This window comes from Aphanomyces astaci (assembly GCF_000520075.1).
Source record: "Aphanomyces astaci strain APO3 unplaced genomic scaffold supercont1.7, whole genome shotgun sequence".
Lineage (NCBI taxonomy): Eukaryota > Oomycota > Saprolegniomycetes > Saprolegniales > Verrucalvaceae > Aphanomyces > Aphanomyces astaci.
Genome location: NW_009798270.1, coordinates 315,804 through 341,921, shown reverse-complemented (window position 1 = coordinate 341,921; position 26,118 = coordinate 315,804). Strand labels below are relative to the sequence as shown.

At 50.6% G+C, this 26,118-nt stretch overlaps 7 protein-coding genes across 7 annotated transcripts; 2 read left to right on the top strand and 5 right to left on the bottom strand.

Moving 5' to 3' along the window:
• Positions 1-2,678: 2,678 nt before the first annotated feature.
• H257_04068 (hypothetical protein) lies at positions 2,679-3,413 on the bottom strand (the record flags this gene model as incomplete). The annotated part of the gene is made up of 1 exon (XM_009828441.1): positions 2,679-3,413. The coding sequence occupies one exon, from the start codon at positions 3,411-3,413 to the stop codon at positions 2,694-2,696; it is 720 nt and encodes a 239-aa protein (XP_009826743.1). The 3' UTR covers positions 2,679-2,693.
• A 2,876-nt stretch (positions 3,414-6,289) lies between these two features.
• On the top strand, positions 6,290-7,552 carry H257_04067 (hypothetical protein; the record flags this gene model as incomplete). The annotated part of the gene is made up of 3 exons (XM_009828440.1): positions 6,290-6,405; positions 6,539-6,662; positions 7,460-7,552. The coding sequence occupies 3 exons, from the start codon at positions 6,290-6,292 to the stop codon at positions 7,550-7,552; spliced, it is 333 nt and encodes a 110-aa protein (XP_009826742.1).
• Positions 7,553-8,425: 873 nt separating this feature from the next.
• H257_04066 (hypothetical protein) lies at positions 8,426-9,208 on the bottom strand (the record flags this gene model as incomplete). The annotated part of the gene is made up of 2 exons (XM_009828439.1): positions 8,426-8,516; positions 8,577-9,208. The coding sequence occupies 2 exons, from the start codon at positions 9,206-9,208 to the stop codon at positions 8,426-8,428; spliced, it is 723 nt and encodes a 240-aa protein (XP_009826741.1).
• A 2,603-nt stretch (positions 9,209-11,811) lies between these two features.
• On the top strand, positions 11,812-16,194 carry H257_04065 (hypothetical protein; the record flags this gene model as incomplete). Its single annotated transcript, XM_009828438.1, has 5 exons — positions 11,812-12,393; positions 15,491-15,557; positions 15,609-15,828; positions 15,897-15,953; positions 16,011-16,194. 5 exons carry the CDS (start codon positions 11,812-11,814, stop codon positions 16,192-16,194), a joined length of 1,110 nt encoding a protein of 369 aa, XP_009826740.1.
• A 695-nt stretch (positions 16,195-16,889) lies between these two features.
• On the bottom strand, positions 16,890-19,126 carry H257_04064 (hypothetical protein). Its single transcript, XM_009828437.1, has 6 exons — positions 19,008-19,126; positions 18,513-18,952; positions 18,219-18,427; positions 17,910-18,125; positions 17,544-17,801; positions 16,890-17,371 (listed from the first exon to the last, which is right to left on the bottom strand). The coding sequence occupies exons 1-6, from the start codon at positions 19,097-19,099 to the stop codon at positions 16,967-16,969; spliced, it is 1,620 nt and encodes a 539-aa protein (XP_009826739.1). The 5' UTR covers positions 19,100-19,126; the 3' UTR covers positions 16,890-16,966.
• Positions 19,127-19,477: 351 nt separating this feature from the next.
• H257_04063 (hypothetical protein) lies at positions 19,478-24,014 on the bottom strand. The gene has a single exon (XM_009828436.1). The coding sequence runs from the start codon at positions 24,000-24,002 to the stop codon at positions 19,671-19,673; it is 4,332 nt and encodes a 1,443-aa protein (XP_009826738.1). The 5' UTR covers positions 24,003-24,014; the 3' UTR covers positions 19,478-19,670.
• A 237-nt stretch (positions 24,015-24,251) lies between these two features.
• Positions 24,252-25,879, bottom strand: H257_04062 (hypothetical protein). The gene has a single exon (XM_009828435.1). It carries the CDS (start codon positions 25,810-25,812, stop codon positions 24,352-24,354), a length of 1,461 nt encoding a protein of 486 aa, XP_009826737.1. The 5' UTR covers positions 25,813-25,879; the 3' UTR covers positions 24,252-24,351.
• Between the last annotated feature and the right edge of the window lie 239 nt (positions 25,880-26,118).

Genomic DNA, 26,118 nt, shown 5'->3' with positions numbered 1-26,118 from the left:
CGGAACGGAGTCGAGGATGGAGCTGACGGCGTCTGCGCAAAGCATGAAGACGCCGTCGTCGCAACGTAGATCCATGAGCGGCATCGAATTCACGTCCAAACTCACAGGCGCTTCGAAATAGTCGCACGCGTCCTCAAAGAGTGGAAGGAATCGACCGATGTCGTCTGAAGCAAAGTGGAACGTCTCGAGCGACATGATGGCCACAGTCGCTTGAGTGGGAAACGCAGTCATCGTTGGTGCTAGCGGTGCAAGGCAAAATGAACAATGCACAGATAAGCAATTTAAAAGGACAGCTGTCGCTGTACAGTAAAATTTGAGCCTGTCAAAGCAGGATTAATTCCCCGCGGCCACAGTAGTACTGTTTTTCCGTATACATTTTCACCAAGAGACAGTAGCCCCGGAACCCCCCCAGATTCCCTGCGTGTACATTCCCGGAGTTAAGTTGCATTAGCTAACTTATAGCTAAACACTGAGATGCACTCAACCCGTAGCTGAAATGAGTTTTATGTTCACACTTCATATGACTACTTCAAGTATGTGCCTACACGAACTTGGGTTTTGTATGCCAGCAGGCTAAAAAAAGAAAATTTGACTGCGGAACGACAGTACTACTGTTTCACTGAGGGAATTGGTCGTCCTAGAGAAGGAGAGTGCATACTCTTAACGATATCCTAGTGTACTGTAGTGAAGGAACCACAACTGATCATTAGAGTATGAACGCACGAAGTGATTTAGCACATGCAGTGATTACGTGTAGTTCATGACATGCGTATTCTCTGCTATGGTACATGATGTTACTTTGCGTGGAGTACGGACAGTAAAGTGCAAGATCCTGTGGTCAGCCAATTGGAGTACTGTTACCAGTATTTGACGATGTGTGCATCCCAGATGTGGTCATCAACAATTTGCGCAAAAGTTGATGTGAACCATAAAACAGTTGTACTCCGGAGTACTACGTAGGACTAGGAGGACTAGTACTGTACGTAGTAATACACTGTAGTACTAATACTCCATACTACATACTAGTACTCCGGAGTATACTATTAAAAGTATACTGTAGTAACTTGCAGTTAATAGGACGATGTACCAATTCACTGTCAATACCTTTTACGTGGCAACTCTCAAAACATAATCCATCTCCTGCTAGGGGAATGAACACCCCCATAGATGATCCAGAATGGAAACGCACTGCGATCCGGTGCTGCAGTACTTAATAGCTTCTGAAAATGCAGTACGTCCTGTGTTTGCCTATATCCAGTGTCTATCACATCTATCAGTCCAACCGCAACGACCGCACCATTATTACATACTTCGAAGTACACCTCGAAGTATGTACAGCTGCACCTTCGCGATTGCTTCACCTTGTGTAACTGTTAGATTAAAACGAAAGTTAAGCTAACGTTATCCAATTGAAAAGCGAGATTGCAGAAGCTAAACATTCCGTTGTGATGTACTGCAAACTAACCGGCCCTTGACGGACAACAATCACACCTGCCACACGCAGTCGATTGATGGGAAATTGCTGGTTGAACGCGATCGTTCTTGGCTGATGCCTCAGAAAAAGAAGTTGAGTTGGCGTCAATGCCGCCAACCTCACTTGGCGTTATCTTGAGGTGTGGTCACTGTATACAAGTCCACATTACGGTGGATACCATGCAACTGTGTGGCCGTTGCAGGCCAAGTCACTCGTTGCAATAGTGGGATATACTTTTATATTTTTGTGGCCAAAACTGTTGTCAAGGAAGCATGCCTTCGGATGTTTTCCCCGTACCTGCTCATAACCTCAGACTGTATGATATCAAAGGGTGCAAAATCATGATGTAAAATGGCGAGATGGGGCCGCAATGAACTCTATGGGGGAATTCGGATTGTGTTCCCGAGTAGAGTATCCATTAAAAAAGATTCGGCTCATCGTCAACGACCATCGTATTTGTACAGTCATTAGTTGAAGGAGTAAGTTAGCAGTACTACGTAGTATACGTATATTAGGTATGTAGTGAGCGAAGTAGAATAAAGCTGAATCCCACCGCAACGCACACAGCCAAGCGAAGTGTGATCGTGACGACATGCACCGTACGTATATGTTTGTTGCGAAAGTATAAGACCAAAATAAGCTTACTACAAAGACATTCCGAGTACACGAGTGTGTTTCTTAGATTTATACGAATGGAATTTAGCAGCACTGCCGTTTGACAGCAGCTACTCTGTAAACTAATATCTCCTTAGGGTAACTGTAACTATACCAATTATCCGGATATATTTCCAGAGGTCGTTTTGTTACAATTATTCACTGGCACATTCACTGAGTCTCGTTGGAAATATCCTAGCGGGTTTAGGAAAATGTGTAAAGACCGGTTAATTCACATTGGAATCCGCATTCCAATGTCAGAAGATCGACGCGACAGCGGTAGTTACACGCTGGAGTCTATGCGCTAGCCATTTCCCCATCAGACTGGCTATACACAATTGGGCGAGGCATGCAAAACGCGTTCAAGCACGTTCTTCGCCGCGTTGAGTTGCTCGGCTCATTTGTACGTTCATACATACATGATTCCCTTAACTTTGGGCGTCATGGCTTGGTTCAGGGGTAAATAAAACTTGTCACCCAGCTTTATGACGGTCGGGTGGCCAATGTCAGTCCTAAAGTTGAAGGCAAGTGGGCTGGTACAAGTGTAGTTAAATGAACATATGGATTATGAACGTTTATTCTGTGATTTCGGGATATGGGGGGTGCAGTAGTAGCCTTGCTGGACGCCTTTCTCACAGTGTGGGAATATGCATCGCTTTCCGCCGCCGTGGCTTCGACACAACCCGTGGCCCTGGGACGTTTTCTGGCAGCCAGATTCGCTGCATTTGATTTTGCCTCCATGAGCTTTGCACAAGGATCTTGCTTGCGCGCCTTTGGTGCAGCCATGGGCGATGCATCGGGTTCCGCCACCGTGATTGTAGCAGCGACCGCCCCGCTGGGGACGTTTGGCACAGCGAAGCTCGCTGCACAATTTCTTCCCGCCATGTAGTCTGCAATACCCCCTGGCAAATTGGATGTGTTGGTGGCACCCGTCTTCGCCGCATGTGTTCGTGAGCTCGGGCAACAAACACGATATGTCCGCCAAGTCGATAGAAGCAACCAATGCGTCGGTACTATCGTAGGCAAGCGCATCATTGGTCCATACAAAGGGATGACCCCATAAGGCGCACGGTATAGAGTCGAGGATGGTGCTGACGGTGTCTGTGCGAACCACGACGCCGTGGTCGTAGCGTTGGTCCAACAACAGCGGTAACGAATCCACGCTGAGGGTCACAGGCGCTTCGAAATAGTTGCCCCCGACAAAGTTATCGAGGTACTCCGACTCGTGTTGGAAGGTGTCGAGCGACACAATGGCCACTGTCGCTGTAGTTCGAGACCCAAACATCTCGTGAACGGTAATAGGTAAAATGAAAAGTGCCACGTTATTGTTTTGGGGGAGTTGTTCGTGTTGGTACAGTATTTCTGGAACCTGTCGAAGGTCTAACAGTGCTACTGAACGTACAGTAATAAGTACTACTACTGTAGTACTACAGTACATACATACTACAGTAGACGTAGTACCTTTGGGCATACCGGTACAGTGCGAGTATGATCCCAATGTCCAATAAGTACTTCGTTTTTATTCTGTGTATGAGCGCCTGCGGAATGGTCCATCTTGTTACTTTCTGTTGACAGTGAGTACATAATGTGCAGAACCTTGTCATCAGTGGATTGCAGTAATGTATGGCATATATCAAACGAAGATATAGTTACTACGTAGTATTGTCATATTACTACGTAGTAAATGAACTTGACAGTGTCGTGGCATGTGTGGTCATCATCAATACTGTACTTGAATTGTCCAACAGTTGTACCCCTTAATACTAAATGAACAAATATTCGGCTAAGATTGAATGTACAAGTAGTGTCTCTACTTGTTGCCATCCATTTTGATGCGAAGTTTTCGTTCTCAACATCCCCCTTCGTGACAACTCTCAAACGTATTTCCTCGACGGGTCACACCCCACACAGAGTATAAGCTATGTTGTGCACCATGGCAATCTGTCGATCTGGTTGCAAGTGTGTACGCGATGGCTTCAAGAAACACAGGGCTTCCTGCCTTTGCATTTCATCGACCGAAATTGCCTTTGAACTACGGATTCAACCTACGGCATACTACTTACTGTACGTACTACTACAAACTATGGGAAAACGTTCAAGAAATCTGGATACCGTTCAGCCAAGACTGAAAACCGTTCAAGCAAAATTTCTTCCCGTAACCCTGTACAACCCCGGGACTTCGTCCTACCCCCGCGTGCACATACTTCGAAGTATAATGCTAAAAATCCCCTAGTAAGAGTTGAATTGGTCAGAGTACAAAACTTAGGCCTCATCTAACTAGAGTTTATAAGTTTGAACGGTTTTCAGTCTTGGTTGAACGGTATCCAGATTTATTGAACTTTTCCAGGGTTTGTCGTATCAAAAAAAACGACCATACCACTATCTGGACAAATGCTCCGGTGATTACGACGTACTTTTGGCTTGCTTTGCATCGGGCTGATACAGTGAGATTGCACATGCTTATTTCGTTGTCAGATGTTGTGGCTGGCCCTTCACCAACTGCATCGCCCCCTGTCAAAGGCAATTGATACGATGCAAATATGGTTTGTGTGAACGCGGAACCACGGTAACATTATTAAATTTATGTATGAAACATCCTCACTCGGTGTTATCTCGCTCGCAAAGGTATGGCACGACTGTGTGGCACTATTCCAACAACGTTACTGTAGCGGGACTGTTGTTGCACAACTTTTTCTCTGAGGGAAATAAGCCTTCGGATAATTACCTGTATGTTGCCCGTACGTAGACCTGTACTAGTACAGTGTAGTAGCCCGATGGATAACCACTTGAACATGTTTTGGGGCAAACTCACAAAATAAACTTGCAAAGCGAGGGGCCATACGTTAGGTGAAATAGGAGTATGTGTAATGCAACGCCCGATTCATTACGCATTCTCATGAGGGTATTTCTCAGGATAGTCCATCCCTGTCCGATATTTCTCAAGATTGTCCATCGAGAAATATTATTATTCCAAAGGAGGGAAAGCAATTCCATTGGTCAAAAGTAAATCGAGTCAAAGAGTAAAACCACTCGAACTCATTTCACGTTTTGCGGCCGACCACAGACTTTTGGGCAGGCGACAGTTGCGCACAGCCGTCCTGGTCCGACGATGCGACACCGGACACATGAGGTAGCGATTGCCATTCACTCTACCTGTATGCCAGGCTCATCCTCTTGCCTGTGCGCAACTGTCGCCTGCCCAAAAGTCTGTGGTCGGCCGCAAAACGTGAAATGAGTTCGAGTGGTTTTACTCTTTGACTCGATTTACTTTTGACCAATAGAATTACTTTCCCTCCTTTGGAATAATGATATTTCTCGATGGACGATCTTGAGAAATATCGGACAGGGATGGACGATCCTGAGAAATACCCTTCTCATGACAACGATTTGGCTTAACGTTATCACCAACAGCCTTGGTGTCTGTACTGTAGCAGACCCTTACAGTACTTCCACTATTAACGTAAGTAGGAACGAAGCGATAAAGGTGAATTCCACCGCACACAACAATAACAAGTACTGTAGGCGATGTGTGAACTTCACGACTTACACTGTATTCTCCTAAAAAGAACATACGTAGTATGCAGTAAGATCAGGCGCTAAATAGTTGCATAGCTTCTTTGAAGTTTCAGCAGCCCCCTTTCGCTAGTCAACTCGTCATCGCAGGCAATGCCTCGAACAATTGACGGATCTGGGGGTATGATGGGAACAATCACCAGTACAAAATGATGCTTAATCACTCACATGGAGGCACGGTCATTTCGTAGATTTACGCCGTACGTAAGGTGCCATTGGATTGCTTAAGCAGATGTCTCGGTACCGTGGTCTTCATTGTCGGATTCATTTATAGAGGTAGTCTTGCTACCCTTTTTAAATTGTGCATGTTTACAGTGTTATTAACTGTAAGCATTAATTTTAGCAAGAATATTGGTGTTTTACAGTTTACATTCAGGGTGTGATTGTATCAAGTGAATAATTTTCACCATAACGGTTATATTAATGTAGTAAGACATAACGTGACCATAACTCTGTATTACGTCGAAGTACAGTACTATGGTACTTAGTAGTGCTGTCGTCTCTCGCCCAGATATGCCAATTCTCCTATCGAGGCTTGGGGCCGTCGAATCCGTGCAGTCATTTTCCATTTTTCATTATCGAGCTCACATGCACGCCGTTCATCAACCATCGCTCGTGTCGCTGGTGATGGAGCCCCTGCAAGGTCCGCTTCGACAGGGGACGTGGACCGAGGCCGAAGTCGCGTACGTCGCGCTCTTGTCCAAGTTCTCGCTTGGCAGTCGAAAATGACCTGCAAAGTCGATCGACTTCATTGGATTGGAATGCAGTACGTTGTCGAGTGCGGTCACGACGGCACCGCAAATACATGCAACCAACCCTGTGCGGCGTCATCGATAGCTTGCTTGAAGACCTGGAAATGCCATTGATCAGCTTGAATGCACTCAGATTATCTTCCCCCCTCCATGAAGAGCAAGAAGTCGACGACAAGATGGCCATGTGCTATGAAGAGCCGGCCATAAAAGTTCACTGTTCTGACGTTCTTGAAGGAGACAAATGCTTGATGGAGGTCGTTGGTTGTGTCAGCCAGCCATTGGACGCATGTGTGTTCGATGGGTCTTCGGCAAGGCTAGGAGATCCAGTCGGCTTGGGCAGTGTCGACAGCGAGCAGGATCACTATGTACTGTAATTAATCTATCTAACGTTAGTAGCGATTCATGTTTCGATTTGAATGGCGTAGTTTAACGTTACTTCAGAGAAATGCGGATAACCGAATCATGGCCAAGTTCATGGATAACATCTTTTGCGCATGAGGTCGACATTGAACCAACCTTCGTGCAGTCGAAAGCAATTGCCTGACTGTACACGTTTATGAACCATGTGGTCAAGGCCACGCGAAGGGGCCGTCCATATCTATAAGTTTATATGCCAATGCCGTGTAGGTCTCTATCGTGATGAAGAATATTCTATGATGCGTATATAACGTTATGCATGATATATAGGTAGGCACAGTATTTTGAGTGCCACGTGGCAGCAACTGGTATAAGTGATGGTGCGAAGTAGGTTTGTCGTGAAGTCCACCGATATACTTGGTGGTAGCTTTTCCCAGGAAGCGACCGAATTTGCCAGTTTGGACAGCACGCCACCCGGCTATGGAGTAGCCATGTGAGATTGACTTATGCACGAAGTCTAAGTGCGGTGCCTAACTCCTCATAGAATCGCCTTATAAGGACTGATATTTAGTCGTACGGACCCTCCTCCCTCCATACGTCACGATGGATGGGTTGGTTTTGAGCCCTGATAACAATTGTTATGTCGTAGCTGCTGTTTCTCGTCGAAGTCGAGACAGAGCTGCATCTGTCGCTCCTGCTGGCTGGCAATGTTGCACCAAGTGGTCGCCGCTTGCGGCCCTGACGTGGGGCGCTCGTGAATGGATTGCATGGGCACACTCGGCCAACGCAACCGCCGTCCTGTGTTGTCGTGCTAGGGGTTTTTCACGGGAGTGGCGTTGACGGGCACCCTGCCCAGCGGAGTGGAAATCGCGGCCGCAGCAACGAAGGGGTCACGTGGTTCACCAAGGGAATAATCACGTGGCTGGCATCGAGTCGATAGTGTTGTTGCGTCGCGCGTGGGCTCCTTGTTTGTCGTAGGCGTTATGCCAAACAACCGTCCCATGTGAAAGCTAGCTCCCCTCAAACCAACGTTACTAGAGACCTTGCGTGGTGCGCCCCGACGTCTTCGAACACGCCTCTACGCTACTGCGTCGCATTGCCCACATCGTACGCGTCGATGTCAGCTTAGAAGTTCCGAGAAACTCGCTCGCCTCAGGGTGTGATCGGACATATCGTTTTCTTTGATTTCTGACGAAACCCACTCCAAATGTATTCGTAGAACACCTTGGAGTCTCCCTGATCGTCTAGTTAAAACATGAGTCATGATGACCACTGACAAAAACACTCTAATGATTAGCCCATCTAAGAGTCTTGTGGGAGAAAGTAAAAACGTGATTTCTGACGAAACCCACTCTTTTCTATTCTTACTGTTAGCACATCTAAGGAATTTTGTGAGAATAATAACTTAGTCATGATTGGTCCTGTGTTGTTGACTGAAATCGCACACAAGTGGTATATTCTCGACGTAAACTGGCGCGGCAGTAGTCCCGGCCAAGCGAAATGATAGCAACTATCGCGTTCGCGACTGTCGACGAGTACAAGTAGTGGTCGTTTGACCACTAAGACCACACAGGTGTCATGGGCCTCCTAGATGAGGTCACAGCCGGAGCTCCTTTCACACTCGACCATCGTAGAAGTGGACGTCCACGATGCCCCTTTCAAGGTACACAGATGGGGCAGCATAACTCAAGACATCCAAGTAAGTGCTAGTATATACTAGTACTACGTAGTATGACAATATGGATTATGAACGTTTATTCTTTGACTTTCGGAGATATGGGATCCCGCCGTGGTTAAGGCCTTGGGACGTTTTCTTGCATCCACCCACTTTACACATGCATCGTCCTCCATGAGCTTTGCACAGCTTGCTGACTTGGGCACCTTTGGTCCAAACCATAGGCGATACGTCGCTCGCCACCGGCGTGTCTGCAGCGACCACAGCCCTGTGAAATGTTGACGCAGCCAGATTCTGTGCACAACTTCCTTCCACCGTGCCACTTGCGATACCCCCAGACGAATGAGATGTGTTGGTTGCATCCCACTTCGCTGTATGTACTGTATTGACAATGTCGGGCAACGAGCACGAAATATCCGCCAAGTCGAAAGCGGAGTCGATCAAGTCGTCACAGTCCAGCTCGTTACGGGAGAAGGCGGGGGGCACATCGGAATGGCTCCATAGGGTAGAGTTGAGGATTGTCGTGGCGGTGTCTGCACAAATCATGGCGTCGTTGCCGCAACCCTGGTCTACAGCCCATAAACCCATCTCGATGCACACAGAAGGGTCGACGTAGTCACACGAGTCCTCCAACAACGAAAGGTCATCTGGGTACTCCAAATCGAATCGGACGGTCTCGAAGGACACGATGGCTACTGTCGCTTGAGTGGGTAATGCAGTCATCTCGTGTTAGTGGTGGAAGGCAAAATGAACAATGCACAGATAAGAGGTGGTCGAGAGTGTCTACACAAGCCGCGGTCCAAAAGAGAGTTGTCTTTGAACTTGCAGTGGTTGATACTGTACAGTGGTGTACTGGTGTATTTTGAGCCTGCCAAAGTAGCCATTCAATCTGAGAACACATCATCATGTACTACGTAGTACTAGGGTAGTACAGTAGTAGTACAGATAGGTAACGACGGAATAAGTGGCCCTGTACAGTACTCCGAGTAGTAGGTAGTTAGTAGTAATAACTTTAAGAATCTGATGCCGCCACATACCGAGGCTAATTAACTGAAAGTTCATTTTAGTCAAGTATGATGGCATACATGTAAAGTGCCTTAGCACGAGCTCTGGTTGCATGTACGTCATGGCATGCTATGGCCCAAGAGGTTACTTGTTGAGTGCATATGCAACAACCCGTCGCCAGTGGATTGCAGCATGGCATCGTCACACGAAGTCATATTCGTCATCTGGGAACTCAAAACAATGCAAAATACAGTGTCCTCCTGCAAGTGGTCATCAACAATTTTGTCCCAAAGTTGATGTGAACCTTAAAACAATAAACATATTCGTCTACATAACAGTATATAGGCAGGTTGGTAGTGTCTCTACGAGGTTCCAACTCCCTTCTTCGTGACAACTCTCAAAACGTAATCCATACAAGTACGAAGTATAAGATATCACTAGAGGACGAGCACCCCCCCCACAACATGACCCAGAACTAGAAATGATCGGTGGTCAGAGTGCACTTCTGTATTGGTAGTGTATGTATGTACTACTTCAAAAGTAGGAGTATTAATAGTAGTACGTGATATCTTCGAGAAATACGGTACATACCGTGATTGCATTTCATGGACCGAAATTGCCTTCTACAGTACTGGTAACGTCAGTAGTAATCTACATGTAATACCAGTATGCAGTAGGAGTAGGTTGAACAGAGGTCCTTGCCCCCCCTTGTTGGAACACATATGTAGTTTAATGGGTAGGTTGATTGAGACTATCCCGTGCCTTGCGCAATCGTATCAGTCCAACCCACAACGACCACACCATTACCTATGCGAAGGCTTCGGATTTTGCTTAAACACGTTACGCTAGCGATTTTGTTGGTTATAATGTACCACAGAAGTTTGGATTTGCCTTGAATCTAAGGTTACTGTTAACACGCGAGATTGCACAGGCTATTTCTGTTGACCGATGTAACGTTATCACCCTGGCTGGACCTTCATAAGCAACTACCGCACCCGTCAATGATATCATGCGAAGTTGTTAGTGTGAACGCGATCCAAGTTGGCTGATGTCTTCATTTATATATATAGATGTACGGCGTCAGCCTCACTCGGTATTATCTCGAGGAAGGGCTGTAGGGGCGACCACATTGTAGTGGATGCGTACACTTGTGTGGCCGTTGCAAGCCAACTCTCTCGCTGCAACAGTGGGGCGTTTTTGTGGCCAGAATTGTTGTAAACAAGGGAAGCAGTGTAGCCTTGTAACCTTAGATCCCCCTGTTGATAACCCTGTGTAAGGACAGTACGGCGTCACAGTGTACAAACTCACGGCACGACCTGGCAAAGACAGGGTAACGATGAGCTCTAAAAGGGGATTGGGATCGTAATGCAACGCCGAGTCATTACGCATTTCAATCAACAAAATTCGGCTCATCGCCAACGACCACAGCATTCGTAGTGGATACTTACAACCACTACAGTAGTGAGTAAAGCTGTAAAGTTGAATCCCATCGCAACCCAACAATTAGATGGAGTGTGAGCTTGATGACATACATTGTACACATTTATTGCTAAAGATCAAGTCCAATTAACAAGCAATTAGAAAAATGAGGGTACCGTAGAAGGCATCGTAAGGCCAGAGATTGTATGCTTCATGGTTTCTTTGAAGGTCAAAGAAGCTTCTCACTTCGCCACCCAACTCGTCATCACTGCAACGACTGTAAGATAGCAATTGACGGATCCTGATAGTGGTATGATGCGAATATTCACTAGTACAAGGGGACGTGTGTATTCATTCACTCACACAGAAGCACGCTCACTTCTTTCATTAATAATGTCGTGTGCATGGTATATTTATTGCCATTTGTCTATTATTGAGGCAAGGGTTAATGATAGTACCGGTACCGATTTTATCCGGATTCATTTAAAGAGGTAGTGACGTTGCAATTGTATAATGACAGGGAAAAGAAGAGCATCCAATTTAGCAAGGCTATAAGTTTCTACAGTTCATATTACGTGCATTCCGAAGTCCACTACCCAGGTTTTGGGGTATCGACTGTCCTGTACTAACTTACATGTATTATTACTTTGAAGTATAATACTGTAGTACTTACTGTAAATGGCAAACAATTCACCACTACTACAGTAGTATCCAACTTGCCACATTTTTAACCAGACACACCACCAAACTGTATTTGCAGTTACAGCGTAGTACTTCAAAACACTGTTTGTACGTAGTGGTGTGTCACCCGCTTAGGTCTGACAATGCTCCAATCCAGTTTCGGGGTTTGGTATCGTCGAACCCATGACAAGTCATTTTCCATTTTCCTTTGTCGAGCTCACATGCACGCCGTTCATCAACCATCTCTCGTGTCGCTGGTGGTGGAGCCCCTGCAAGGACCGCTTCGACAGGGGACGTGGACCGAGGCCGAAGTCGCGTACGTCGCGCTCTTGTCCAAGTTCTTCAAGGCCGGGCTGTTGGAATGTGTCGAACCAGGCCATAGCATTCGCAAGTGGCTGGCGAGCATAATCAAGTGCGACCCCATGCGCATCAGCAAACGTTTGACGAAATCCGCCAGGCTTGGAATTGTACCATACAAGCGCAACCAACCTAGCCTAGACGCAATGTCCTCGTTTGAGCGTCGTGCGTGTCTGCAAGCGCTCGAGGCCGCTCGCTTGGCAGTCGAAAATGACCTGCAAAGTCGATCGACTTCATTGGATTGGAATGCAGTACGTTGTCGAGTGCGGTCACGACGGCACCGCAAATACATGCAGCCAACCCTGTGCGGCGTCATCGATAGCTTGCTTGAAGACCTGGAAATGCCATTGATCAGCTTGAATGCACTCAGATTATCTTCCCCCCTCCATGAAGAGCAAGCAGTCGACGACAAGATGGCCATGTGCTATGAAGAGTCGGCCATAAAAGTTCACTGTACTGACGTTCTTGAAGCAGACAAATGCTTGATGGAGGTCGTTGGTTGTGTCAGCCAGCCATTGGACGCATGTGTGTTTGATGGGTCTTCGGCCTGGCTAGGACATCCAGTCGACTTTTGCGGTTTCGACGGCGAGCAGGATCGATATGAACTGTAATTAATAGATCTAACGAAAAGTGCCAATTTATTACGCACTGCGTCAGTTTATGTCGTATGAAAATGCACCAATCATAGATCGTCTTTGAGTATGCACCAATCATAGTATACGGACGTCGGAGGCTTATATTACAGTACTTTGTACCCGTACGGTAGTCATGGCAACGTGGTGGCCACCGGTAAAGTAATGGTACGGGCTATTACATATACTAACGTTACCTCTGTCCTGAAATGTTCGCTACAATGGCGAATCTTGAAGTTCCACAACGATTGCTACAAGTGTACCACTGTGTATCCATTGCGTCAATTAAATTTATTATATACAAATCAAGTGATATTATTTTAAATATTATTGCGCCCCAGGATTTGCAAAATGTAAGTGGCATCATCGTCGATAACGTCTTGCACATCAAGATCCTTCAGCTGCGTATGAAACTCAATGGACCTTGATGCGTGGCGACACGTCGGAACATGGGTCGAGCTTGTCGTTGAAATTGACGGCGGCACGTTTCCAAATAAGGCGCACGGTGCTTCATGACGATGCTTCTTGCCACGCCGAAGTTGGCAGCCTCAGCAGCAAATGCACCATGCAGGAGGGTTGATTGGTCATTGCCCAGTGTTGGCTGCAACACAGCAGTCCGGTCCGAATTCTTGGCATACTTGTTCGGATAAACGAAATATCCGGGAATCGGTCATCCGGATACGCTTGCGCCGAATATCATATAGGACAAAGTATGGGATCTGTATAACTGATTTCTCTCTTTAATTGGTTCAATTTTGGCTCGATGCATCTTGATTGGCATACTCTGAAAATGTGACAAGGTGGTCTAGGGCCATAACCTTGTCGTGGCCTTAGGTGAGAGCCATTCCGGGGAGGGGTTGCGTACTACCTCTGATTTCTTGGGTTGTGAAACCCGAACGATGTTGCGTCATAGGTCAACCCAAGTCTGTTCTAAGCCTACTTCTTCGTATGTTCTTTTCATTCGTGTGCCAACATGGTTTCGTTTTTCGAGAGCTGGCTACTTCAGTGTTTCATTGGAGTCGCGCTGCCCCCACTCATATCGGCTTCTCATCAAGACATGCAGCAAGCCACGTACCCCATGCACTAAGTACCCATCCGAAGCTCCTTGGCGCATACGTCCACCAAATTAAAAGTGATATGATGCTATCATTCCTGCTTCTCCGTCCTGCTTCATCATTTTCGAGTTCTAAAAAAGTCCATTAAGGTAGAGAATTTCCTTACTGTAACCTTCCGTTTTGTAGTAGGCACTTTGAATAGAAATTCAGAGGTCACTGACTGTTTTCTTTGGGGATTTCAACAGTGCTGTTGCTTCCTTTACTTGGTTTGCCCCTCATTGTTCTTGGACACGTGTAGGCACTCAGTCGTCAGTAGCAATGCCAATCCAAAAGTTAACATTAGCCAACAGAACATAGCGCTAACGTTAACGTTAATCATCGATTATGTGTGACGTTGCCGTTATCGGTATGAACCATATGACATGATGACTTTCCACAGAAACAAATACTAGTACTACACTTATCTAGTACTAGTACTAGTATAAGTTGCTTGGAGCTGTGTCCCATAGTGCTATTCCATTAAAATAGAATCAGGTTGCGTACTACCGGTAGTACTACGTAATACGGAGTACGTGCTAAATCTTGTCGTCGTATGTTCAACCTTTGGAAGTTCTCTCCAAGTTCCCCCACTACACTCACACACATCAAGCGGGAAATATTTAAGGCTTCCAAGAGCTGCGTGACCTTGGGGTTACGTGATTGTGTCAGCGATGTGCAGAATGTGAAGGTTGTAGATCGACACCAATGCTGTTTCGAGGGTCGATTAGTCTGGCATGCAGCCTAGTATATTGTCCCCTGCTTCTTCTCGGCTTTCGGCCACGGGACCTTCGTCAAGGTAGCAAATATAACATTGACATTAGTGAGGTTAAGCACATCACGAGGCGCCTACTGACTGTCATTCACTAAAGTAATCAGTACCACCACTAATAGCGTAAGGTATCGGAATCTTTGACACGACACACACACAGAGTGTGTGCGTTTGCAATGGGTCAAAACGACGCGCGATCCAATTGCTCTGCACGCTGCAGAACAAGGATCCTTCAAGCGATGTTAAACCCAGTTTCCAGGGCTTACTTGTACTCTAACCTACGCCTCGTGGCAAGGCTCGTGATTTCTGGCGAGTAGTTTGTCGCTGCTGTGATGAGCACATTGATAGACATTGAGAATTCGTTTTGGTGGTCATCTGTCATGTTATTTGAATCTCAATCTCATGGAGGTGCTCACTAGATTATACCCCTTCCGAATACACGTAGTAACTATAGACCATGTGCACTCGCTACGCTATTCGCTCGATTCCTAAATTTCTATGATTTGTGTGTTTCACAGAAAAGTGTCGATTGTACGAACGACACTAAAGGGTTGTGGTTGTTCGGCTGGCAAGTAACCGGATTTGGTATGTTTTAGAGGAAAAGCTCAAATCTAGGTCAGCTCTTCGGGCGGGGGATTTCGGGGGTCATGCCAAACTCCTGTAGATACCCAATCATTACGGAAGAAGAGGGGTATGCGCTAGCACTTGTTATGTCAACCAATGTAGGAGATATGAGCGAAGTATCTGGCTGATTTGAAAATGGAATGTTGGGGAATCCACATCTGGTCGTACCTGTGGTTTGATCGAACTACTCCGAGTATTAATAGTACACGATAGTACTGTAGTACTACGTAGTACTAGTTTTTCGCATGCGCATAGGAAATTGTGGACAAGGAAACGAGGTGCAACCTATAGTACTGTACGGTGTCGTGAGCAAGTTGCAAACTTGAACTTTGGGGTACTCTGCGAACTTCACAGTGGTGACTTTCATTTCATTCATACATATCGACTGCTTGAGTGGGTATGTATTGACGTGACCGGGGTCAAGTACGTCAAGTTCAAGTTGGACGAGCGTGAGCTGTTCCAACCTCGCGATGCCACGTACTTTGAGGTTGGTACAGTTGATTGGCTGTTGGGTCCCCAATGCGTATTCTCATCCGGGGAAGGGGTGGTGGTGATGTATTCGGTCACCACGAGAAACAAACTCGGACAAGCGGTCCTCTTCCTCGCCCGTCAAGCGGACACGTTCCCCTGCATGCCCGCGGTGCCTGAGGTGGTGCGCATGCAGTTCCAAGAGTGGTTTGTGTTTACGCAATACACGACAAACAACTCGGTTGAATATGTGCATTATTACAGCGGTAACCCCAAGCGCAGCTACCCCGCTGCGTACATTTCAACAAGCACATTCCTCAGTTTCATGCGGACGCAACGGTGCAGTGGGTTCACAAAAACAGCCGCCAACGGTACATCCTCGACCACGTCCACCACATGCCCTCCACGAGATGTTCAACGTACGTCCCTTTCAACCCTCAATGAACAACAAGGTGACTATTTGTCCGTATTGTTAGACTCGAAGCTGGAGTACCATGCACCAATTGGTGTACTTGCATCGCCCCTTTAAAGCCAGGTCGGCCACGATGCCACGGATGTTCTCGACCCACGTTCTCCAAGTGCCAAGTGCACATCCCGTCGGCGCAGCAGTCCAAGCACGATCTGGATACGGTGGCTTACATCGACTTCCGGAAAACCTAATGCCACCGTTCAACCAAAGCGAACGAGCTCCGAGAATTTGTCAGTCTGTACCATGCCCCAAGGGTCACCCCCTTGCATCGCCCTGCTGGAATGTGATTCCGCATACAGTGGCGATACTGGGGCTTGGAATTCGATGGAGGGCGACGATAACAGATAAGCCGAAAGGTGTGCAAAGGCATGCATGGTTACCACCTACTGTACAACCACCCAGTAAACTTCAAAAGCAAGGTTCGACCGTACGGACAACGCCCAGTGGTTTTGGAAGCACAGCGGCGTCTCCTCGCTTGGCTGCCGCGGGAAAGCACATGGTGAGAAATACACCACAACGTAGCATTCTATTACCACGTTTTGTAGCACCAAGCACAGTCTTGAACAAAGTCGTCAGCTCATAGTTATTTCAATTGCATATTAATATATGCTTAACCCCACAACACATCCAGCTGTGATCGGTTTGGAATTGAGTACCAACCAACAACAGTATACTGGTAGTATGCTAGTAGCTTTTGCAGGGTTACACGTGCGCTGTCATAGAGTTTCACAATGTCAAATGGCGTACTTTTCAGTGACGTCGCTCAAGTGTCTATTCGTCTTACCCAAGGTGCACCATGCAATACAACTATAGTTACACCACCACCGTCCACCCCCCCCCGTCTTGTATGTACTACAAACTTACAATAGATGATTGACCACACCAGGTAGATTACACTCCCATGTGCATTCTAAATCCATGTAGTATTCTTGATCTCGGTTCTCAACACACGACTAGACTGTTCTACTGCAGCGATGGCTTTTCAATGTGCTTGAACCGGAGGTACGCGTAGTCGTCGCCCGTGCGATCCCGCACACATCGATCCAGGCGAGGCACGTGAGCCGCGAGCACTTCGTCAAGGTAGTTCTTCTCCACCGGCGGAAACAACCCAAACGCCTCCAACGGAGTCTGGGCCAGCGCCATCTCGAGGCCAGGCAGGATACTGTTGAATGTGGCCATGGTCTCGTCGTGCGTGCGGTCAGATTTGCACAAGAATGACGCGTAGGTAGAGGCAAAGACGGCCGGCAGCCAGTGCAGCACGTCGGCCTGCATCTTGGCCAAGGCGCGCTGACCAGCCTTCCACGATGCCAACGACGTGGCCGTGGCGGCGCCCGAGAGTTTCGCAAACTCGCTCCATCGAAACGTTCGCTACGAACCACGCAAGCAAATCATAATCCCATCAGCAGACGTCCGATTATGTAACGCCAAAAACGATAAAGCCAGAAGGACAAGTCCAGATGACGTGTCAGCCCCCCCCCCATTTGCCCTTTATCGTTAGATGACGGGGGGGCGAGGGGGGGCTTGGGGAGTTGTTGATTACCTTGGACTGGGCGACTTGTTTGGTCCATTCTTGCTTCCACGCTGGCACCGCAGACGTCGCCGACGCGCCAGAGGTCGTAGGAGTCGTGTCCAACGAAGGAGTTGACGACAACGAGGAAGAAGACACCCCCCATGTCCGAAAGATGTACAAGGCGCTAACCCCCACGCCCGCGGCCACGAGCCCCATCGTGATACCATGCCACAGATGTTTTACCCACATGTATTCCTTTTGGCATGCTTCAATCAACGTGATGTGCATCTAATCAAATATCTCATGATGACAACAACGACCGCATTTCATCAACGAGCATCTCGACGCTGGATGGCATTGGTGATTGTCAAATACTCCAATCAAGTAGGGACACACCTTTAGCTTGGCGCAAAGGGACTTGAACGACGTGAGGAGGTTGTCGGTGGCAAGGTCGGGGGCGCGCTGCACTTCGCGGAGAATTTCGCCGCGGGTGCCGTCGAATTCCGTGTGCAGCAGCGACGACAGCATTGCCTCTTCCGAGTTGTTGGACATTTGCGCCAGGGAACCCCCGCCGCGCACGGGTACGTACATGGTGTAGATGAACGGCATGTCCTAGGAATCAGACAAGATGAGAAACATCACCCGGAGATGGCGTTAGGTGGCATTCAAGCCCAAGTTAGAACGGAGAAGCACGAGAGCTCTCACCTTTCGAGGGATGACCTTGCTCAGGTTCCAGCAGAGCGCGCCATATGCCCGTGCAAAGTCGTGCACAGTCTTGAAATCGTCGACCTTGTTGAGAATGAGGCGCACTTTTGAGTTGACGTGATTGAGCGAGGTCGTGAGCACGTCGAGGGACTCGAACGTCGTGCCCGGCTTGTCCGGATCGAACATGACAAGGATGAGGTCTGCTCGCTCTATGATGATGATGAAGGCATATGGGATTAGCTGAGCTGGTGTGACGCAACGCTCGCGACACGATAGATCAATGGCGTACTGTACCCGCGAGCCACCGAACGACCTTCTTGAAGTCGTACCCGCGGTCCATGTCGGTGCGGCCCCGGGACTGCGTCGTGCTGCCAGGCGGGTCGATCATGCCTGGGGAATCGATGATCATCATGCCGGTCGAGTCGAGCAGCGTGCACTCCTCGAGCACCCTGAGCTCGACTTGGGACACAAAGTCGGCGCCGAACAGTCCCTTGATGTCCTGGAACCCAAACTTGTTGTCGCGCGACAAGGCGTGGCCGTCGAGACGTTCCGCACGCTTCCCGCCCATCAACACGGTGAACATGCAGTCGGTGGGGGCGCGGCCCGTCTTCTGGACGTCTTGATCCAGCATGTGGTTGATGAAAGTGCTCTTTCCCGACGAGTGGTTGCCCAGCACCAGCACCATCGGCACATGCACCTTGGAGAACGACGCAAACTTGCTCTGCAGCCGAAGTCTACATGGTTCCATCATGGATCCGATGCAACAATATCACGACCACCAAGTCGTACCTCTCCATGCGATCCATCATCGTCTCAATCTCTCGCTGGATCATGCGGTTCAGCTCTCCCGACACCTTCATGTCTTCGCTCATCGTCGTCATTTTGTCGACGGCGAATGCAGCGATGGCGTATAAAAACCGTGAAAGACGATCACTCCGTGTATCAATAATGAATGTACCATTATCCGGATTTTTGAAAGCGTGCAAGGTACAGTACTCCGGAGTAACAACAACTCGCAGAACGGAGCATGCGCCGAAACTTGAGCGTTGCTCGTATCCACCAAGATGGATGAGCCGACCGTAAGGAAAATAGCCCTCGAGCTTCAGCTACCGCATGCTACAGCCTAATACATCCTTAAAGCGTCCAATATGACTGGCCAAATCAAGCCAATCGCTCGTTCCGGCCGCCCAATGTCTGAACGCGACGACCAGATCCTTGTCCAAGCTGTCCAGGCTACCGCCGAGTCAGCTGAGAGTCCCTTCGGACGGAGAACGTTGAGGTATTTCATGACAACGACATTTCACGTGGAACCATGCACCCTCGCCTCTGCGAAAGTGGTCGACATGCAGGTCGAAGCGACATCCACATATCGAAACTCAGTAGAACATAGCTACAATAAATTTGATTCTCAAGGTTGCCGACTGCTTTCGACTTGGATGACGACCACGGAAACTACACCTTGCCCGTGTACTGGTGCGATTCCTTGTAGTGTGCGTCGATGGCTTTGAGTAGGACCTTGCCGGTGCCGTCGAGGGTGCCATACAGTTGCTCCTTTTCGTACTTGGAGCAAATGTCAAACAGCGCGTAAATGCCTGGACGGAGCGTTCCTTGCACGTCCACCGGCAACGCGTCGTGCTTGTAGAAGAACTCGGACAGCATGTACACCATGTGTTTTCGGAACGATGTCGCATGCGGCAGCATGTACCCGTACAACCGAGTCAGGTTGGACGCCCACAAATGCAGCAGATTGTGGTCGGTCGAGTCCGCTTTGGCGGCGGCGTACAGCAACGCCCGCAGGAGCGCATTGCAACCTGCGACAAAGTGCGGCAAATACTGCGGCAACGTCGTGTGATACTGTCTCAAGAGTCGCAGGAGCAGCAAATACGACTGCTGCCACACTTGAGGCCCAAGGCCGGCTGACGGGCGGGGGGAGGAGGGGGAGGCCACCACGGACAGAAGCGGGCGAAGGGCGAGAAGGGCGACGTGGATGTCGGCAGCGTGCCAGTCGAACGCGTCGCCCCCCTTGGCAAATGCTTGCGCGACCACGCGGAGGGCAGCCACATGGATCTCCGTCACGACGTGTGAAGCCGCGTCATCGTCGTTGCAGAGATTGACGAGGGTGGCGAGGGTCGTCTTGGCCGAATCCGCCAGCACCCGCTGGTTCTTGGGGGCTCGTTCCATGCACAGCACCATCAACATGGCGCGGAGCGCGGCAAGGACGCGCGCGGGGTCGTGCAGGACAGCGATTTCCGAGGTCAGAGTGCGCCACACAAGGTGAAACTCGTCGGGGGTGGCGTTCTCCACGAGCAGTTCCAACGAAGTTGACGATAGGCCGTCGTCGAGGCTGTGGCCGCCGCCGACCAGCAACGTTGCCACGAGCCTGCCCACAGTTGCCAAATCCAAAGCCAGCGTCTGTACGTGGGCGCACACGATGTGGACAAGACGGGCACTGCTACTGCGAGAAGATACAACGACGTGACGACCCAGTTGCTGGTCCTGGACGATCGTTCGACAGGCCACCGCAAGAAACGGGCCGACGAACGGCAGCAACGAAGGGGGCACGCGCCCCCCCTTGGCTCGATGGCAGTACTGCACCGCGGCCGCCAACACGTGCGCGTCGTTGGGCGTGGGGTGCTCGAAGCGAGCCAGTAACGCCGGCAACAACGCTTGGAAGAATCGATCGCCCATGGCAGCATGGTTGGAGCCCCCCCACGCTTCCAGGCAGAGCGCGACCACGTCCATCGTCGCAGTCTTGGAGGAGGTGGCCGACGCCACGACAGCGTCGTGGATAGGCGCCATGTGCTTAGGATGAAAGTGCACCAACACGCGAATGATCGGTTTCCACAGCTTTAAGTTGCTCTGCAACGAGGCATCGCGTGTAAGCAACGCCGACGTCCACGTGGTCAACAAGGTCAGCGCAGGTGGCGCCAACGGAGCGACGACCCCAGCCAACAACGATCGCAACCATTCATGCAGCGATTCAACCAGTGCTTCCGGGTTCGTCGACAACGACGTCAGCAACGCTTCCACGTCCAGAATGCATCCAAACAACGCGGCTCCTTCCGATGACAGTCCAAATTCATTGGGCAAGGGCACCGTCATCATAAACTCCACCGCGGCGTGCAGGGCTAGCAGGGACGCCTCATCAGTCGGCGTGTGTCGTTGCTTTTCCAGGAGGGCTCGCAATTCGGGCAATGTCGACGGCGGGGTTGGTGTGGAAGTTGCAGCCGCCGCTTTCGAGTTGCTGCCCCCCTTCTTTTTTGACAAAGACGGGGGGGGTTTGGTCCACACTGCTGCCAGCGTCCGACGTGTCAAGATGGACGTAAACGCAGCAGGGAGTACGCTCAAGAATGGTCGAATCTCGTAAAACCCTGCGTCCAAGAACAAGTTGGGGCGCAGCGTATGGCTGACAGCCGCCAGCGAAATCGTATTCACAAACTCGGCGCACGAAGCCGCCGTGGCGGCGTGGCCGAGCTCGTTCAGGAAGGGGGTGACGATGGCGACATGGTCGAGTCGAGCGACCGCCTGGCCAAGGACGAACGACGCGATGGGTTCGGCGGCGGACGTGCGAAATGTCGACACGAGTTGTCGGACGCGGGTAGCACACAGCTTCAAGATGCCGCCTTCGTGGTCCGACGGGTGGTCGTGGTTTCCAAACATGGACGGGATCGCAGCGGTAAATACCTCCATCACGGGAGTATCGAAGACGGCGGGGCCGACAAATGACATGTCGACCCCTTTGTCCGTCAACGCTCCGAGCTCTCCGAGTAAACTCAGCGCCTCCTGCTGCAGCAACACTTGGTTTGTGGGGGACAACGACGACGACGACGAGGGGGAGGGGGTCGGGATGGCACGAGGTAGCAACACCAGGTCGAACGTTTGCTTGGCGCATTGCAGCAAGGCCGGTTGAATGTGCTCCGTCGCCGGGACTTCCTGCATGTACAAGGCAAACACAGTGCGCACAAGTCCAAGCTGCCCGTCGTTGACGACGGTGGTCGTCGCCTTGGCATGCATGGATTGGTACAGCGCGTCGTGGAAGAACAGCCACAGCGACTCGACTTGGCCAGCCGGTACGTTCGCGAACGCGCCTCGAATAGCTGCACCTAGGTGTATACCTTCTTCGTGGACAAACAACGAGCACAATATATGGCGGGAGGCCGCGTCGCCTTGAAACAAAACGGCAAGGAACTCTTCCAAGAGACGCATGGCATCGTAAGATTCGACGAGGCGCGCCAAGCAGGCGGCGGCGCGGGTCGCCCCGTTATCGTCAGAGGACGTTGCGTGGGCAGCCAAGTACGAAAACACAAGCGCCAAGTGAGGCTGCAGAATCTTGGGCGAGCATTGCACCATGTTGGACAGCAGCGTCGTGTCGGTGGCGGCGGCCGCACCCGACTCGAGGTGCTGCATCACGGACGCCACGGTTTGTTCGAGGTAATAGAGTTGGTGTTGGCTGGCGTTGTCTTCTGCGACACGGTAAATGTCGCTCGCGTTCATAACATCCCACAGGCCATGCCACAATGCACTTCCGTTGGCCAGTTGCTGTTGCCGTGTCGTTGTTGCTGTGCAAGTTTGTTGCAAATACGTGGTGGTCACGGCACACATGTCGAGCCAGAATGAAAACGCCGGCGTAATCGCGTCTGCTTTGGCCGACGAAGACGCGCCGGTTTTTCGTTTTTGCGGTACCCCCCCCATCTTCTTCTTGTCGACGAACGTTGCACTCGACCGACGAATGTACACGACATACTCGCGCACAAGCATTTGCATAAACGGGGCGACATGGGACGCGTCTGCGACCAACCGGCCAATCTCGTCAAACAACCCGTGCTGGTACGACTGCTGCAACTGGCTCGTGGCGCCGCCATTTCGACGGCCATCGCCGCTACCCTTGGCCTTCTTTTTCGCAGGAGCACTAGCGTTTTCGTCCGTGACAGGGGCAGTTGGCGGCGACGGGTACGTCGTGGTCGCCACCACGAGACCCCCGTACCCGTGCAGGTGCTCGGGGTCGAACAGTGCATCGGCGATGGATACGTCAAGTGCCTGGAGCATGCCGGCGCTGTATGGAAGCAGGGCGGCGGTGGACGCTCGGAGGGTAACAAGGGTGGCCAACGATTGCTTGCAAGCTAGAAACACCTTCTTCTTGTTTGTTTGGTTCGTTTGGAGCGCGTGGTGGGTCTTGAGAATAGCCAACCCGAACGAAGCGATCGTTGGAGACGGAGCTGCAGCCGCCAACGCGAGCAACGACGTCAAGGTCGAGTGGAAAAAGGTTGCGTACACGTCCGTCGGCGGTTTGAAATTGCCAAAGCGAGGGACAAACGTCGCGGTCGATGCCGCCTCAAAGAGACGGACGAACACGGCGGACAAGCTGTCGATAAGAGCGTCGTCAAACGAAGACAAGTTGACGCGACAGGCAGCGGCGTGCTCGGCGAGAACTCGCGACATGGCTTGCAGGAGTTGGGTGCACGAGAGCAGGGACAACTGGTACGACGTTGTCTGGAGCATGGCCTTGGAGAGAAAGAGGAAGGAGTGGGCACTTGTAGACGGTGATGTGTCGCCCTTGGTGGCCAAAAACACAGCGTACTCCAACATGGCTTGCAGCACGCGAGTGCGCGAGATATGCAGGGTGCGCTCGATGGCCGCGACAGTGGCCTCATCGGCCAAGAGTTGCTGTGCCAATGCGATGGACGACGACTCGTCCGCGTGTCTATCGGACTTGCTCTTGGACTTCCATTGCAACAGACTCGTCACGGCCGCGATATCAACCTGCGAAGCGGACTGCGTCTGCATTTTCAACTTGCACTGGACCAACAACCAAATGCGTCCGTACTCGACATGGATTGGCTCGTGATGCTCCAATCAAATGTCTTATCCGGATATGGATCGAGATTTCAAAACACCACCCCAACAACACCTGACGAAGGATGAGGTGATGCTCCACACATGACAGCAACACCATCCGCCACGCTTTGGAGTGAGCAGCTCATTGCCAAGTACTGACAGTTCGGGTAGGTTTCGACCAGAGCAGCGTTCCCGTCTGCGGGAATGTCGTGGGGAGTCGCTTTAGTTAGCAACCGCCCCCTCCACTCCACTGTTTTTGACATTTGGTTTGGCATCTCCATTACATGTTTCTACATCTCTATCGGTACTTGTTCATAAAGTCGGCGTGGAACTTGGCAGTCTTCTCGATGACTTCATCGATGGCTTCTTCGGGCGGCAAGATCGTCGATCGGAAGTGGAACGTGCCATCTTGCTGGCCAAAGCCCGAGCCCGGGACAACCACGATGCCCGTGGCGTTCAAGAGGGCGAACGCGTAGAACGCATCGGGTGCTTGGCCGGCCTTGTTGGCCTCGGCAACGGCCTTGGCGGGGACCGTGATGCGCGGGAACGTGTACATGGCGCCTTCCGTCACATTGCAGGTCACGCCTTCGAGCTCGTTGAAGGACGCGACCAACTTGACCGCGCGGCGCTTCAACGAGGACACGATCTCGTCGCGTTGGGCCACGTACAGGTCGTACGAGGGCTCGCCAGCCTTGGGGGGGTTGGTCATAAGCGCCACCATGAGCTGGCCTTCAATGTTCGAGCACAGGTTGATGGACACGAGTTTGTACAGCTCCTCCATGACGTCGTCGTCAAAGTTGACAAGTTCCATGTACCCGCCGCGGCGGCCGCACTCGCCCGTGAACCCCTTGGACGTCGAATGGAAGCTTGCGAGCTCCACATTGCTCTCCATGTCGCGCAGCACCTTTTTGAACGAGACAAACGTCTTATCGGTCACGTACACGTTTTCTTGGTACACTTCGTCCGCCATGAGCACGAGCTTCTCGTCCTTACAGAACGTGATGATGTCGCGCATGTTGTCTTCGCTCAGGATTTGGCCGGTGGGGTTGCCGGGGTTGATCACGACGAGCGCGCGGGGGGACTTGCCCTTGGCGCGCGCGTCGGCGATCGTGCGCTTGAGCTCGGGGATGCTCATGCTCCACCCCGTGGACTCGTCCAGGTAGTACCCGCTCAAGGTGCCGCCGTTGATAGCGATCGCAGCAGAGTACAGCGGGTACTGGGGAATGGGCACGAGGATCGAGTCGTTTTCGTCGCGGATGCACGCCAACAAGATCGATTGCACCGCTTGCGACGCCCCGTCCGTCAAGAAGATGGTATCAGGGTCGGCTTCGTAGCCATCTCGCTCGAGCAAGAACTGGGCCACTTCTTCACGGACGACGTCGGAGCCCTTGGAGTGGCCGTACGCGCCCGTGCCGCCGGGAATGCGCTTAAGGTATCGCTTGGCACGCGAGATGGCGTCCGGCTTGAAGATCGACGGCGCCGACGGATGGTCCACCAAGCCAGGCATGTTGACCAACGCCAACACTTCGCGGTGGAATTGGATCGGCTTTTGACCCAGGGATTGCGGGTTGCCAATGTTGCACGAGATGATCTTGTCGAACGGGAGCTTCTCGCCGGCGCTCAAGCGCTTCTGGAGCTCGATGGACTTGAGCACCAAAGGGCCACGGACGGCATACTCAGCCTCGACGATGCGAGGGTTGATGGTCTTCTTCGTCAAGGAGCTCATTGATCGGCGGACGTTAACCTTGGAGGCAAACATTCAGAAAGTGGAGTGGAGTTGGAGATGAGGAGGAGCCGACTGCAAATGTCGCTTCTGCGCACCGCAGATCGAAAACCTGTCACAATTAATTGAATCACCGCCATCAAAATAACACGTCGCAATCGACTCGCGCGATTTCATTGGCCCTGACCAGGCGTTGTCTCCAGTCTCCGCCAATCACACATCGTATTGGATAGATTGTACGTGTTGATTGGCTCCAGGGGTGTATGCGGATTGATGCAAACCTTGCAGTAGCTTCAAGTTGCGTAGCTATGACGAGTCTATGATCTCTAGTACTCCGGAGTA